Genomic DNA, 12,507 nt, shown 5'->3' on the forward strand with positions numbered 1-12,507 from the left:
AAGACACCAGTTTCTGATTGCGAAAACTGACCCCAGCCCATGATGACTGTGGATCTCACCACCCTCGATGCGCATGAGCAGCCCAACCCTGAGCTGAAGGGCACATGGAAAACTTATTCCAGGACAGAACATGCCGACTTCGTGGACCATCCAGACATAGATGACTTATCTATCCCAGAAAAGCTTCAAGAGTTCCAGTCGGCTGGCTCTATTCCATCAGAGACACTCCTCTCTGCTTTCCGGAGTCTTGAGGGCGATGACTGGCAGCCGAGCTCAGACATCACCGATGCCCCTATCTACTTCCACCCAATGCTTCCAGGTACCATCCCAAACACACCTCCCACAACCTACACCCAGAAGGAAGCTTACTTTGCCACCAGGACTACTCATTTTACCGTCATTAATACCCCCAGGCATCCAGAAGACTCTTATATCGCGGATGGCGCATAGAGATCTCAGTGATCCTACTCATCAGACCAATCTGCATCTCCATTATGAATTACCTTACATTGAGGGAGATGACACGCAAGACAAGTCCTTCTTCTCTCTTGGTCGCGATTCGGACGTCAGGTTCAAGCCCAAAGATCCGGATGTGCACAAGCCGCTATCCATCAAGCAAGTTCTGGATCGCAAGCTGAGCTGGGTCACATTGGGCGGCCAGTACGACTGGACGAACCGCGTATACCCGGGCCAGAAACCTCCCGAGTTCCCACCCGACATCTGCGGCCTCCTGCAGACCCTGTTTCCCGAAACGCTGGCGCAGGCGGCCATTGTCAATTTCTACACCCCAGGGGATACCATGATGATGCACCGAGACGTGAGCGAGGAGACGGACAAGGGCTTGGCCAGTCTCAGCATGGGGTGCGACGCGCTCTTCATGATCGCGCCGAACGACTACAACGCCCGTTCTGCAGAGCTCGAGAAGGAGTTCGGAAGGAAACCGTACCTCCTCCTGCGATTGAAGTCGGGAGATGCCATCTATATGACCAAGGACTCCCGCTTCGCGTGGCATGGCGTGCCCAAGGTACTGAAAGGCACTTGCCCGGAATTTTTGGCAGACTGGCCTGCCGAGGATGGGAAATACGAAGAGTGGAAAGGTTGGATGAAGAATAAGCGTATCAATCTGAACGTGAGGCAGATGAGAGACTAGTAATAAGGTAACCAGGACCAATCTAGTCAGATATCCCCAAACTACCAAGCCAAATGCCATCTATCTATCGCATGGGAGAGATGCCTGCATCTCTCCCAATGAAACGCCGATGGCTTCGGAACCATCCGTTAGCAACCACTCTGTTATATGTCTTTATGACTGTCTGCACTCATCAATTTTGTGTTTAAAGTGAGCAGACTATTCGCTGTATAAGCCACGGGATGTGTTTGCCGGACAGTGATTGCTGAAAATAGGGGAAGGATGAGACAAAGGATTCAGGGGTAACCTCATAAATCACCAAATTCTTCGTATACTGTTCCTTTCTAATACTATCATGTCGAGTCTACATTTATGTAATCCCATTTTGTACGAGAAACACGATGCATCGACAATATATCCGCTTTCTGCCCTCCTAGGGGGTTTGCTTACTTGGAACTCCTCAAAGACCACACTATTAAAAATGTCCCCAAACGTAGCGTGTTCCTATCTTAGGGTACATACAGTATCACTACTTCCATCGCTCCTCGGTCAGCTCGGATCGCCAGAGAGTACACTTGGGCACTCTGCAACAGCTCCCAGACGTCGTCCATCCTTCTGGCCGCTTCTCTGCCGCCTGCCAATGGCATCTAAATATGCCCTACTGGTGGTTGCACGAGTGCGGCTGGTATACCCTTGATGAGTAAGTCCATTATTGTCATTACTGTAGCCACAAAGACTGCGGAGGTTCCGTATTAGCCGGAGTTACTGAGGGAGCACAGCGGCCGTGCCCCGTGGTTGTCGTACGACCCAAGGGGTTTTCTGTACGACCTCAAGTCCGACCCGGAGACTTTCTTCGTGACCCTTGGAACGGAGAACTGCCGAGTAACCAACTGGAGTATTCACCAGCAATCATGCTTGAGGCCGCCAGCAGGGGGATGTGAGTACCTCAGGGGCTATCCTTGGCAAATACATTCTTACGCATGCTTCATGTTAAAGACTTGTTTGCATACGTTCGCGTTGGAGTCCCTGGTCTGGGTCTCGTGAATATCATCACTTGGAATCCATGACAGGGGATCTGACTGTTCCTAGCTCTGGTTTGATGCTCTCAAACATGATGTCTTTGTCTAGCATGATGGATAAATATCGAGGCTCTCTCGCTGTGTTCAATATCACTGCACTCGTGTATCACACCAAAACGCGTACACTCATCTCAATCTTCCAACTATTACTCCTGTCTGTCATTTGTCGAACGAACACTGCACCTACGACTCTCGCCTTCCGAGGTCGGACGAGCAGAGCCGCATCCAACCATACCGCAAACCCAAACCATACTTGCCCGTCATGTGTAACTGGCAATTGTATCAACACCCATGCAGTCACGTCAGCACCGATATCCATCGCTGCATCAACGCCACAATTGATCGCCCTGATCAAGCCAGCGGCCAACCCGGGCTCTGCGGCAACGCGCGTCCTCGCAGGACAGGCGATCCTGTGCTCCAAACAGCAACCGACTGCACTTCTCCAGTGTGTCATTATCGCGACAAGGGGCCTCGCTGGCGATGTCATCAATGCGGAGAGGTGGTGTCGGATACTGGAATATGTAATAATCGCCTCATTCACCCCACGCCTCATTCGTGCTGCGAGCATTGCACCGCGGCCCCACAGGAGCAGTAGCTGGTCGTTGAGATTTTATGAGGAAAAGAGGTCATGTACGACAGGATAATATCAACGGAGAGGTTTTAATCCGGAAGCTGTTTAGCACCTACACGAAAGGGAGGAAGAGAAACAAAATTGGTAGACGGCTGGGGAAGAACGGGGCATATATGATATTGCACATCTGGAAACGGTAGAGGGGACAAGCAGCGTGGTCACTACAGTCATTACCATGATAATTATATTTCAACTTTCATGACAACACACTGCGTTTTCTAAGACTCTGTCGAATTTGACACCACCCCTCAGCACAACTCTCTCGGTCAAGCGTAGGGAATGCAGGAAAGATACCATATCATCATGGCGGAACCAGATAGAGCGGTAAGTATGTTTTCAGGGCCGTGATGTGGCCGTGATGCTCCTGGGAAGATGGCAGAACAGCGTGATCTTGCATGACGGACCAGGGTGGTGATTTCGTGTTGTCAACCGGATTTGGAATACGAAATGGTGCTAGCTAGGTACTGTACTGGAACGGAAGCGACAAGAAGTTTGGGGGCAGCTTCGGAGAAGTTGTCCCATCATGATAGATGGCAGGTACCCCAATGCATTCCGAGGCCAGATGAGTAGAACCGAAGCTGGTTAAATATCAAGCAGCAGGAATGGCGGCGAAGACACATGACCCGGCCTATTTTCGTAGCCATAGCCAATGAATCAAGTACACGTTGTAGGACTATTGGCGAGCCTGTCATTGGTGAGATAGCAATGGCCAAATGCTTTTGACTATCAGGAACCTGTAAAAGCTCGAGGGATATTGCTTCGACGATGATGAGATTACTTGAGCGGGCAAACTGCGTTGTGCCATCAAGTCATATTCGCGATTTTTATTTGCCCAGGCTTGGACTTGGCCGTTTTCTTTGACATGTTGGTGTAAAAATATAATAAAAAAATTGAAACAAGTGGTCCACGGCTTACTCGACGATGATGGAGAGGTTAGGAAATTGGTTATGTACTTACACATTTTTCCCTCCTCTTCCTCCCCCGGGCGCCCGAGGGACCAGCCCTCCGAGGGGCCTTCGAATCTACCTTCGAAATCTATATCCAAGGAACTTGGAAGTTAGCTTCGTTTCCCCCATACCCCCAGGCGGCCGCGTTTTTTTGTTTTTCGTCCTAGAGTTGAACCCCGTATTAGCCAGTTGAGCAAAGATAGAGAAATCAAGTCTCACACCCTCGCCCAGTCCGCCGTCAGACCACTTGTTTGTTGTTGAAAATACTAGCAATTATAACGTCTTACGTAGCCTACATTTTCAAATCTTGACCAAATTTCGGTTCACGATAGCGTCTCATTGGCCGGTACAGGTATTGCTGGGCCCCACGCGACCCGACGGGGAGGTCTGAGATATTGGCAGCCACGACCACGTAAGCTGGGCAGCACAAAGAATTTGGGCGGTCGGGGCAGGTCGGCGAGTGAACGTCGACACTCAGAGAAGTTATGGAGGTTCTTCATGCTTGTATCAGAGAACTATCAAATATCCACAGCCCATCTGGAACATACCATATCCAGACAAGAGACCATAGACTATCACGTATTAGGCGTTACTACGCTGCCACCCTTTTCTTCACTTGAACACCAAGCAAAATGAGAGACTGACAAAGAGCGAGTATAACAGCATTGCATCCGCACTCACAAGCCTGGGAACCAACATGAGAATGAGTTGTCCTCAACATGAACAGGGGGGGTATTAGTTTATCATTTTCCTCTCCATTATATCATATAGAATTGGGTGTCATGCAACACATCATCCCGTCTCTCCTCACGTCCAAGCTTCCGAGAACAGGGAAATTCCAATCAAGCCATGAAGACGAGGGTTCCGATCACTGTGCAGTAGCAAATAGTGGTACTAGTCATCATTTGGATAATACAGCCGTACTAGAACTCTTGACAGAGAGCATGAGGGGCATGGCACTGACACTGCCAGAGATACCGCAATGGCTGCAGGCCACCCTACTGACTGGGAAGTATGATGAGAGAGCCAAATACATCTGTTGAAGAAAACTCCTTGATCTGGCTTTCATGAGCTTGAAAAGTACTCGGATGGGAAACCCTGCGTATATGGTCAATCACCAGTGTGGTGGTACTCCAGCATTGAAAACTTTCTCGGCAGCAAGCAGTGGTCAAGCAGGGTCATGAGCAATGTCAACTCTGATGAGAGGATCCTCAACCGATACTGCAAGAGCCTGTGCTGTTGGTAAGGCTGGCAGGCGGTCACAGCTTGATCTAGAACAATAAGGAATGCATGTTCTGATGTCCCAGAAGTCAAGCTTGAAATGAGGAGAGAACATGGAGAAATGATAGTATTAGAGTACACCTTTTCATTCCTTTCTCGTAATCGCACCATCTTCTCAATCCAGGAACATGAATGCTCAGAAATTGTGTCGATATTTTGCGAGGAGTCACCCCAATGTTGCCTGAATGAAGACTGATTGGAAGTGGTTGCCGATTTAAATGGTCTGCAGGCCTGGGCCTGGGACTGGCAGGGAATCAATGAGACCTGATGGTCAGTAGGTACTCACCAATCAAAGGGTGCAATATTGAGCAGAGTTAAGGATTGAAATGCATTTGAGTCGCAATCACATTGATATATCAAGTACGATGCCCACGTGCGGCTTTAATTGACCATCAATATGCCAAGGGAAGAGGGACTGATGAGATTTGTTCGGATACATCCATCCATCTTCTGTACCAGTAAAACGAAGTGATGTGGAGTCGGTGAACTGTCAAGCTGCACAGGGCCACTATTGGAGCACCATAGGCGCTAAAATCTCAACCCTAGCATCTAGATTGAACTGCTTTTCCCCAAACACTGAACCCCGACACCATCGTTGGAATACCAGTATTGCTGGAAATTTTATCGTTACTTCATCCACGGATACATCAAAGCGCGGTTCAATATACCGACACTCTTTGTTTTGGTTGGTGTGGATCGCTGGCATCGCCGTTCATTTTGAGCGCCTTGCTAGAGAGCCCAATTGGCTGAGGAGCCCAAGATGGCTGTCAGCACTTTCGACAAATTTGTGCGATTCACAACAGATTCGGGTATGTCGAAACTTCCTTTATGTTGAGAGATAACAGCCTATTCCACTCTGTGCCCAGCTTCCATGTGGAATGTTGCTCCATGCAATGCATGAGGGGCATGAGTAAGAAACGGGTGGGTGACTGCTTCCCCGGATGGGTAATATCACGATATGGTGGGCTTCCTCAGAGCCCGTTGAGTATAAGGAATCCGAATGTACACGAAGCTTTGGTATTTGACTATGGGTGATCATAGATGAATCATTTTGCCCATGCGCTTCGATGCTAAAAGCCACAGCGAGACTCGAACTCAGGGTCGGCAAAGTGAGTCGGTAGCAGGTTACAACTACCAGCCGACCACCTCGGCGAGCAACTTGGTGATTAATGAGCTCTTGTTTTGACTCATAGCACCTCAAGGGTGAATTGAGGCACATAGTTGGGGCAGCATGGAAGCCCTCATGGGCATCTGGGTCCCCCGCTCGACTTACCACCGCCGCTGCCAACTCCCCATCTTCCTGGCAAAGGGCGCTTGGCATATCCCTTTCTTATCGAGTCAGAGAAGACGTTTATTAGAGCGACGATGCTAATGATCTCTCAGTTGGCCTCGAACGCACCTTACGGCTCTTCCAAGCCATCATCCAGATCTTGTTTGCCTATCCCTTACTCCAGGATCTGGCCCTGCTGCCGCTACTCAACTACAACCAAACACCCGATGCCAAAGGCATCATAACGCTCGCCACCACCCAGCCCATCCTGTCTGCTCTGCGCCAGCGCCTCGGCCTCGTCCGCCGTACCTTTCGGTTATTCCGGTGCCTGGAGTCCTTCCGGGCCGCCCAGCTCTTGTACACCAGCCACGCCCTCACCGCCGGATCCTCAGCCGGAAAGAAGCAGCCGTCCTGGGTCCAGACCGAGGTGTGGCTCGAAGTGCTCTCGCGCACCTTCAACGGCATGTACCTGCTGCTCGAGGCCAGCACCATGGCCGAGGCGCTGCAGATCGAGGCTGGCCGTCTGGAGCCCCGAGTGGGCGAGCACCCTCACCGTCGAGGCGCAGCGCTTCTGGCTCTTCGCCCTCGTCTGCGCCGTCTTCTCGGGCCTGCTCAGGATGCTCAAGGTCATGGCGTACACGCCAGTCCCGGAGGTGGGGGACGTGTTCTCCGAGGAGAAGGAGAAGAAGCCGCAATCCGCTACCGCTACCACCATCGCTTCCGCCACGGCCACTGCTACTGCTGTCACAGGAGACAGTGGTGTCACTAAGGAAAAGACGAAGGAGACTGACGGCGATGAAGTCTTTGACATGGCGAAGGAGCAAGAGCGGCTGCGTCGCATCGTGCAGAAGAGGAAGGCCGGGAGAGCCATGTGGCGCCGGGCGGTTCGCGCCCAGATCAGCGGGCTGGGCCGCAGCGTCACTGCCAGCGCTCTGGATATCGTACTGCCTGGCGCTGCAGTTGGCTGGATAAACGCAGATACGGGAACAGTAGGGATCGCGATGTTTGTCACGACCATTCTCACGGGAATGGAGGTGTGGGAGCGCTGTGAACGGGAACTAATGATGAACCAGTGAAGAACCACTCTTGGCTCATCTTGGTACGGATAGGCTCAGGATCAGAAGAAGAGGGAAATGGCGTAAAACTGCTATAAAGAGCGCCAAATAGAGACGAGGGCAGACATAGATGTTTGGATGGTTGGAAACTTATAAGAGACGGGAATACGTTGTAGAGCAAAACACAAAGTCCCAACCCAACGTTGCCTATCCAAGCCGTACTCCATTCGCAGTACACCCTGTTTGAGAGCTCAAACACTGTAATGAACGACGGAAAAGAAAACGACCGATCCCAGGGATGACATGATCCACCACAAATACTCTCGTACCCGCCATCCGACCCATTCCAGGTCTTCTTCGACTTGCGATAATGCCATAATGCGAGATTGGATATACTTCTTGTCTCTGTGCTCACCTCAGAGAACAAGTCTGTCAGCAGCTCAAGCCGTGACCGAAACGGGCTGTTTCCCCCTCGCGGAAGACTGCGCTGCTTCCTCGTCTTGAGGGAGTTGGATCCGGTACTGGTATGGGTCGTCGCGCTTGTAGTTGAGAGTAATCGAGAAGGGGCCGCATGAGGAGATGTGGGAAGGAAGACCATGATGTATTGGAAACCGCTATGATGCATTCGTTGTTAGTATCCCGAGTTCTCCCATCTCTGAGGTTACTGCAAGGGGCTTGGGGGCTTTGGTCTACTTACACGAGTATGGACGTAAGCACAATGACTGCTACTGGTGTATCATACCATGTCCGGCGTCTCTCCGTGGCAATGAGGATGTCGAATAGCATGAGGAAGAAGGCGAGGACGAGATCCACCAGGCCTTGACTGGCGATCCGCCAGAGGAGAGACGGCTTGCGGACATCTCGCCGGACCTCGCCGTGATGACCGCCAACCTCTTCGTCGAAGTCGCCGCCGAAGCAGAATATCTTCCACCTGCCCACAGTACAGCTCACTTCCGCGTCGTCTCCGCTCCCGTCCTTGGAGGCCGACAGCAGAACCTCCATGGCCTTCTTTGGGATCAGCTTGAACAGATTCCAGAACATCACCATGAAGGTTATGATGATAAGCACAACATCAAGACCAGAACGGCTTCTATGGTTTCTGGTTACCTGCACCATGGCGTCGGTGAAGGCGAGAACGACAGCGACGGGTCGGATAACCCACACGAGGACTTGGTTCACTGGCCAAGTCCTCTCCTTCCCGTCTTCGTCGCGGTAGCCCTGTGCGGGAGGACTGAGGGGTCGAGCAACCATGGCTGGATGAAGATGGCCTGTAGATGTGCCTTCCCCTAAGTTGGGCTCAGACAGGAGAGGGCGGCTGGCCTCGTCGAGAGAGTTGTTATGCGTGGTCATCTTGTAACGTATGGAAGCAGAATATTGAATGGTGATCGGATTCCTTCTTGAAGGTAGGTTTTTCTTGGTGACTAGAGCTTATTCATAGTCCACGGAGAGGTAGGGGAGTACGCTATACTTATACTCTTCCATCTTCTCCTGATATTGTTTGCTGGGATTACTTCGTCCACGACGAACTTCTGATTGTATGGGACTGAAGCGAGTATGCAATCTTTGATTGGCTCTGATGAATCGGCTGTGCAAGACTCGTCACCAGAGCCATGGCCAGTTGCTTGGAATTTCGGTGCCTAGATGCCATGACGGCGTTGCATCGATGCTGTTGGCTAGGTTGGAGCTCTGGGACCACAATACCGCATTCATGTTTTGAAGAAGAGGGGGAACGAATCCATGGCCAAGCCTCCGACATGATCTAACCAATGTGTTTATACTATTTTGGATTGAAACACGGCAGTACGGGCTGCTGCTGCTCTGGTTGATGACCTGCTTGCACTAGCAACGACGTGATCGGCCGGAGTGTTTCCCCAAAGGGTACTGTTCCGTATCGAGAATTGTGCTGCCTAATTCAATGCCACGACCTGCCCTCAGGATCTGGTTTGTCAATTGGGGGCAATTGAAAAGTGCAATTGTTGGGCATGTTGTATAGGTGATAAAGAAAGAGAACGATAATCAGGTTAACTGTGGCATTCTCACCTCACTTTTGGTTAAAGGACCGTCCATTCAATGGGTTTGTAGTCCACCATACGTGATGATGCTGCTGTGCGCTGTACCAGGTGTCTTTGGTATAAACCACAGAAGTTTCACGAATCACACACTCACCTGTCCTAGTGAACGCAAGATACGATTGGTAAGATATCTGCGTATAGTCATTGTTCACCTTGAAGCTCTCAAAACAATCAATCGACGATAGTTACTAGTATGTAAATGCTTCAATAGTTCAAGCAGCTTGATCCAATGAGAGACAATAGAGGTAGAAAGACCCGCCAAAAAGTCTTGAGTGTGGAAGGCGGTAAATGGATCTGCGATTGGCAGAAAAAGCTACGGCTTTCTCCCGCCTGCCGATTTTCCACAATTTTTTTCCATCGCCGAGACCAAGACTAACACTTTCGCGTCAACGGTTGTTCACTTACATGGTGAACCCAATCGCACTTTTGGTGTATTCAATCACTACTGCCGCATTTCTACTCAGTGTCAACTGGAATGAAAGGTCACAGTAAACCTTCTCCTCCAGCCAAGAACCAAGCACCAGCTTGGCTATTCAGCAACAACTCATCCAAAACCGACTCTGCGCCTGCATCTACATCAGCCATGGCGAAGACCAAGAAGGCTACCAAGGCCCAGCCTGCCAATGATGCTCCTCCCGCCCAACTAATGGACCTTGTCGGTTCCTTCCTGTCCGACCAGGGCTTCGACAATGCGCATCGCGAATTCCAGAAGCACCGCGAGAGCAAGGGCTGGACTGGAGAGAAGAAGAAGAAGAAGGGCGAACACCACTCTCTTGTCAGCGTCTTCCAAGCATGGGAGGCTCTCTCAAGCAACGAGAACACCTCTTCGATCAAGAAGGAGGTCGACACTGTCAGCAGCAGCAGCAGTAGCAGCAGCAGCAGCGAGTCTAGCGACTCCAGCGACTCTAGCGACAGCGACGATGTCGACATGGCCGATGCCCCAGCAGCTGCGGAGGCTTCCGATGACGAGTCTTCCAGCTCCAGTTCCAGTTCCAGCTCCAGCTCGGATGATAGCGACAGCGATAGTGACAGTGACGAGGACGTGAAGGCGGATGCTACCAAGAAGGCCGCCGCTGCTGTTATCAACCCGCGAAAGCGAAAGGCCGAATCCGACAGCGACAGCTCCTCGTCCGACTCGGATTCAAGCTCGGAAGACGAGAAGCCCACGCCCAAGGCGAAGAAGACCCCGATCAAGAAGAAGGCCAAGGTTGCTGCCGCCAAGAAGGCTGATACCAGCGACTCCTCGTCTGAGAGTTCCGATTCATCTGACGACAGCGACTCGGAAGATAAGACCGCCAAGGAGCCCGCGAAGAAGACTGAAGATGCCTCATCTAGCTCTGATGACTCCTCGTCTTCCTCGGACAGCGATGATTCCGACTCCGACTCCGATTCCGATGACGGAGGAGAAGCCGCCGCCCAGGTCCCTTTGCCTGATTCAGATTCGAGCTCGGATTCATCCGACTCGGACGACTCGGACGATGAGGCCGAAAAGCCCAAGAAGTCCGCCAAGAGCAATGCGAAGGCGGGCAACGGCAACAACTCCGACACCTCGGCTACCCTGACGACTTCGCCTGAGGACGCCCCCCTCCCTCCGGACCCAACAACTTACAAGCAGAACAACCGTGGTGGCAAGAACGGCCGGGTGCAGAACGAGCCATTCTCCCGAATCAAGAAGGATGTTGCGGTCGACCCTGGCCTGTCCTCCAACGCCTACATCGATGATGCCTACGGCCAGAAGGCGCACCAGGACTTGATCGTCACTCGGGGTAAGGGTTTCACCAAGGAAAAGAACAAGAAGAAGAGAGGTGCCTACAAGGGCGGCCCTCTCGACGTTGGTGTCAGCCGTAGTTTCAAGTTCGAGGACTAGAAGTCTTCGACAAAGAAACCAGCATCCAATGAGTCCTCAAAGGTGACCCCCCGTTCTGCGAGCCAGGTCTATCAGAGCCCTGCTGGAAATCAGAAAGGCCGATTCCACATACCAGTGACGCAGAACCAGCACGTCAGTGACCCTACACAGGGGACCAAGTCAACGCCCTCGCCTCGCTCAGCCCTCAAGAAAGTTACACCTCAGCGCAATGGCTTTAAGGGCCCTAAGGGCAAGCCTGGAAGTGGCAAAGGCAGCGCAGGAGGAACGCCTAAGCATGTTCACTTTGATTGATCCATTACGGGGCGTTTTCACAAGAAGTCGCAGATTCAGGGAGGCCAAACTTGCATTTGACCCTTGACTTTCATGATACCAAAAGACCGAAGAAGATGGGTGCTCTGCTTTCGCTTTGCACATACATGTACATAATAGACTTTCAGTTGCCGTGCATCAGCATGCCGTTAGACTCATTCCCCCAAAAGAGACGGATAGTTGCTTGTTATGTTTTGAGTAGTCATGTATTTCACGAACTGATGAATGTCACCACCTTTTCCCCGTCACCAGTGAACAGTCATCTCGCATATGATCCTCATTCGTGAACTTGGTCTTATCCATCTACCACAGACTCGAAGAATTCCTATTATCTCCGCCAAGGGAAAGACATTACTTTGTTGTTGCCTAGGGACTGATGGGGAGGGGGACAGACAGGCGCAGTCTCTGTGCAAGGGATGTCATACCAAGAACCAATACGAAAGCTCATACTATGCCATCTAAATCTTGTAAGCGTGGCAGAGTTAAGAGATACTTCACGGTTTGCCAAAGTAGGGAGGTCTGTGTAGCGATCAAGGTGGATTGATGACAGAGTTGGCCTTAGGTTACGCCTAGCCACCCTGCACCCAGCGACCAGGGGCGTGTCAAAGCTGCAAGGGCAGCCTAGCAGTAAATCCAGCTCTACGCTAGCATGGATTACAACTGGTGCCTTGAGAATGTACGAATAGGAAACCCCTTCGTCTTTGCCGCAAGTCATATCCATGCCCAGATCTTGAAGTGTAGATATCCCATCCTCTTATATAAGGGCGACATTCTTTCTCATCTACGCCACCACTGCAACTCGGAGGCCTACTTTACGCGGGCATATTGACACGAGACTCCAGTAAACCGAATGGGTAGTGCCAAACC

At 51.3% G+C, this 12,507-nt stretch overlaps 4 protein-coding genes across 4 annotated transcripts; 3 read left to right on the top strand and 1 right to left on the bottom strand.

The window, feature by feature from the left end:
• Positions 1-42: 42 nt before the first annotated feature.
• Positions 43-1,150, top strand: PG997_006408 (alkylated DNA repair protein AlkB; the record flags this gene model as incomplete). Its single annotated transcript, XM_066810723.1, has 2 exons — positions 43-319; positions 381-1,150. 2 exons carry the CDS (start codon positions 43-45, stop codon positions 1,148-1,150), a joined length of 1,047 nt encoding a protein of 348 aa, XP_066669646.1.
• Positions 1,151-5,827: 4,677 nt separating this feature from the next.
• PG997_006409 (uncharacterized protein) lies at positions 5,828-7,413 on the top strand (the record flags this gene model as incomplete). The annotated part of the gene is made up of 3 exons (XM_066810724.1): positions 5,828-5,876; positions 6,451-6,872; positions 6,898-7,413. 3 exons carry the CDS (start codon positions 5,828-5,830, stop codon positions 7,411-7,413), a joined length of 987 nt encoding a protein of 328 aa, XP_066669647.1.
• Positions 7,414-8,085: 672 nt separating this feature from the next.
• PG997_006410 (uncharacterized protein) lies at positions 8,086-8,742 on the bottom strand (the record flags this gene model as incomplete). Its single annotated transcript, XM_066810725.1, has 1 exon — positions 8,086-8,742. The coding sequence occupies one exon, from the start codon at positions 8,740-8,742 to the stop codon at positions 8,086-8,088; it is 657 nt and encodes a 218-aa protein (XP_066669648.1).
• Positions 8,743-10,047: 1,305 nt separating this feature from the next.
• Positions 10,048-11,331, top strand: PG997_006411 (uncharacterized protein; the record flags this gene model as incomplete). Its single annotated transcript, XM_066810726.1, has 1 exon — positions 10,048-11,331. One exon carries the CDS (start codon positions 10,048-10,050, stop codon positions 11,329-11,331), a length of 1,284 nt encoding a protein of 427 aa, XP_066669649.1.
• Positions 11,332-12,507: the final 1,176 nt, after the last annotated feature.

This window comes from Apiospora hydei, assembly GCF_038363865.1.
Source record: "Apiospora hydei strain CBS 114990 chromosome Unknown utg000005l_segment0_segment0, whole genome shotgun sequence".
Lineage (NCBI taxonomy): Eukaryota > Fungi > Ascomycota > Sordariomycetes > Amphisphaeriales > Apiosporaceae > Apiospora > Apiospora hydei.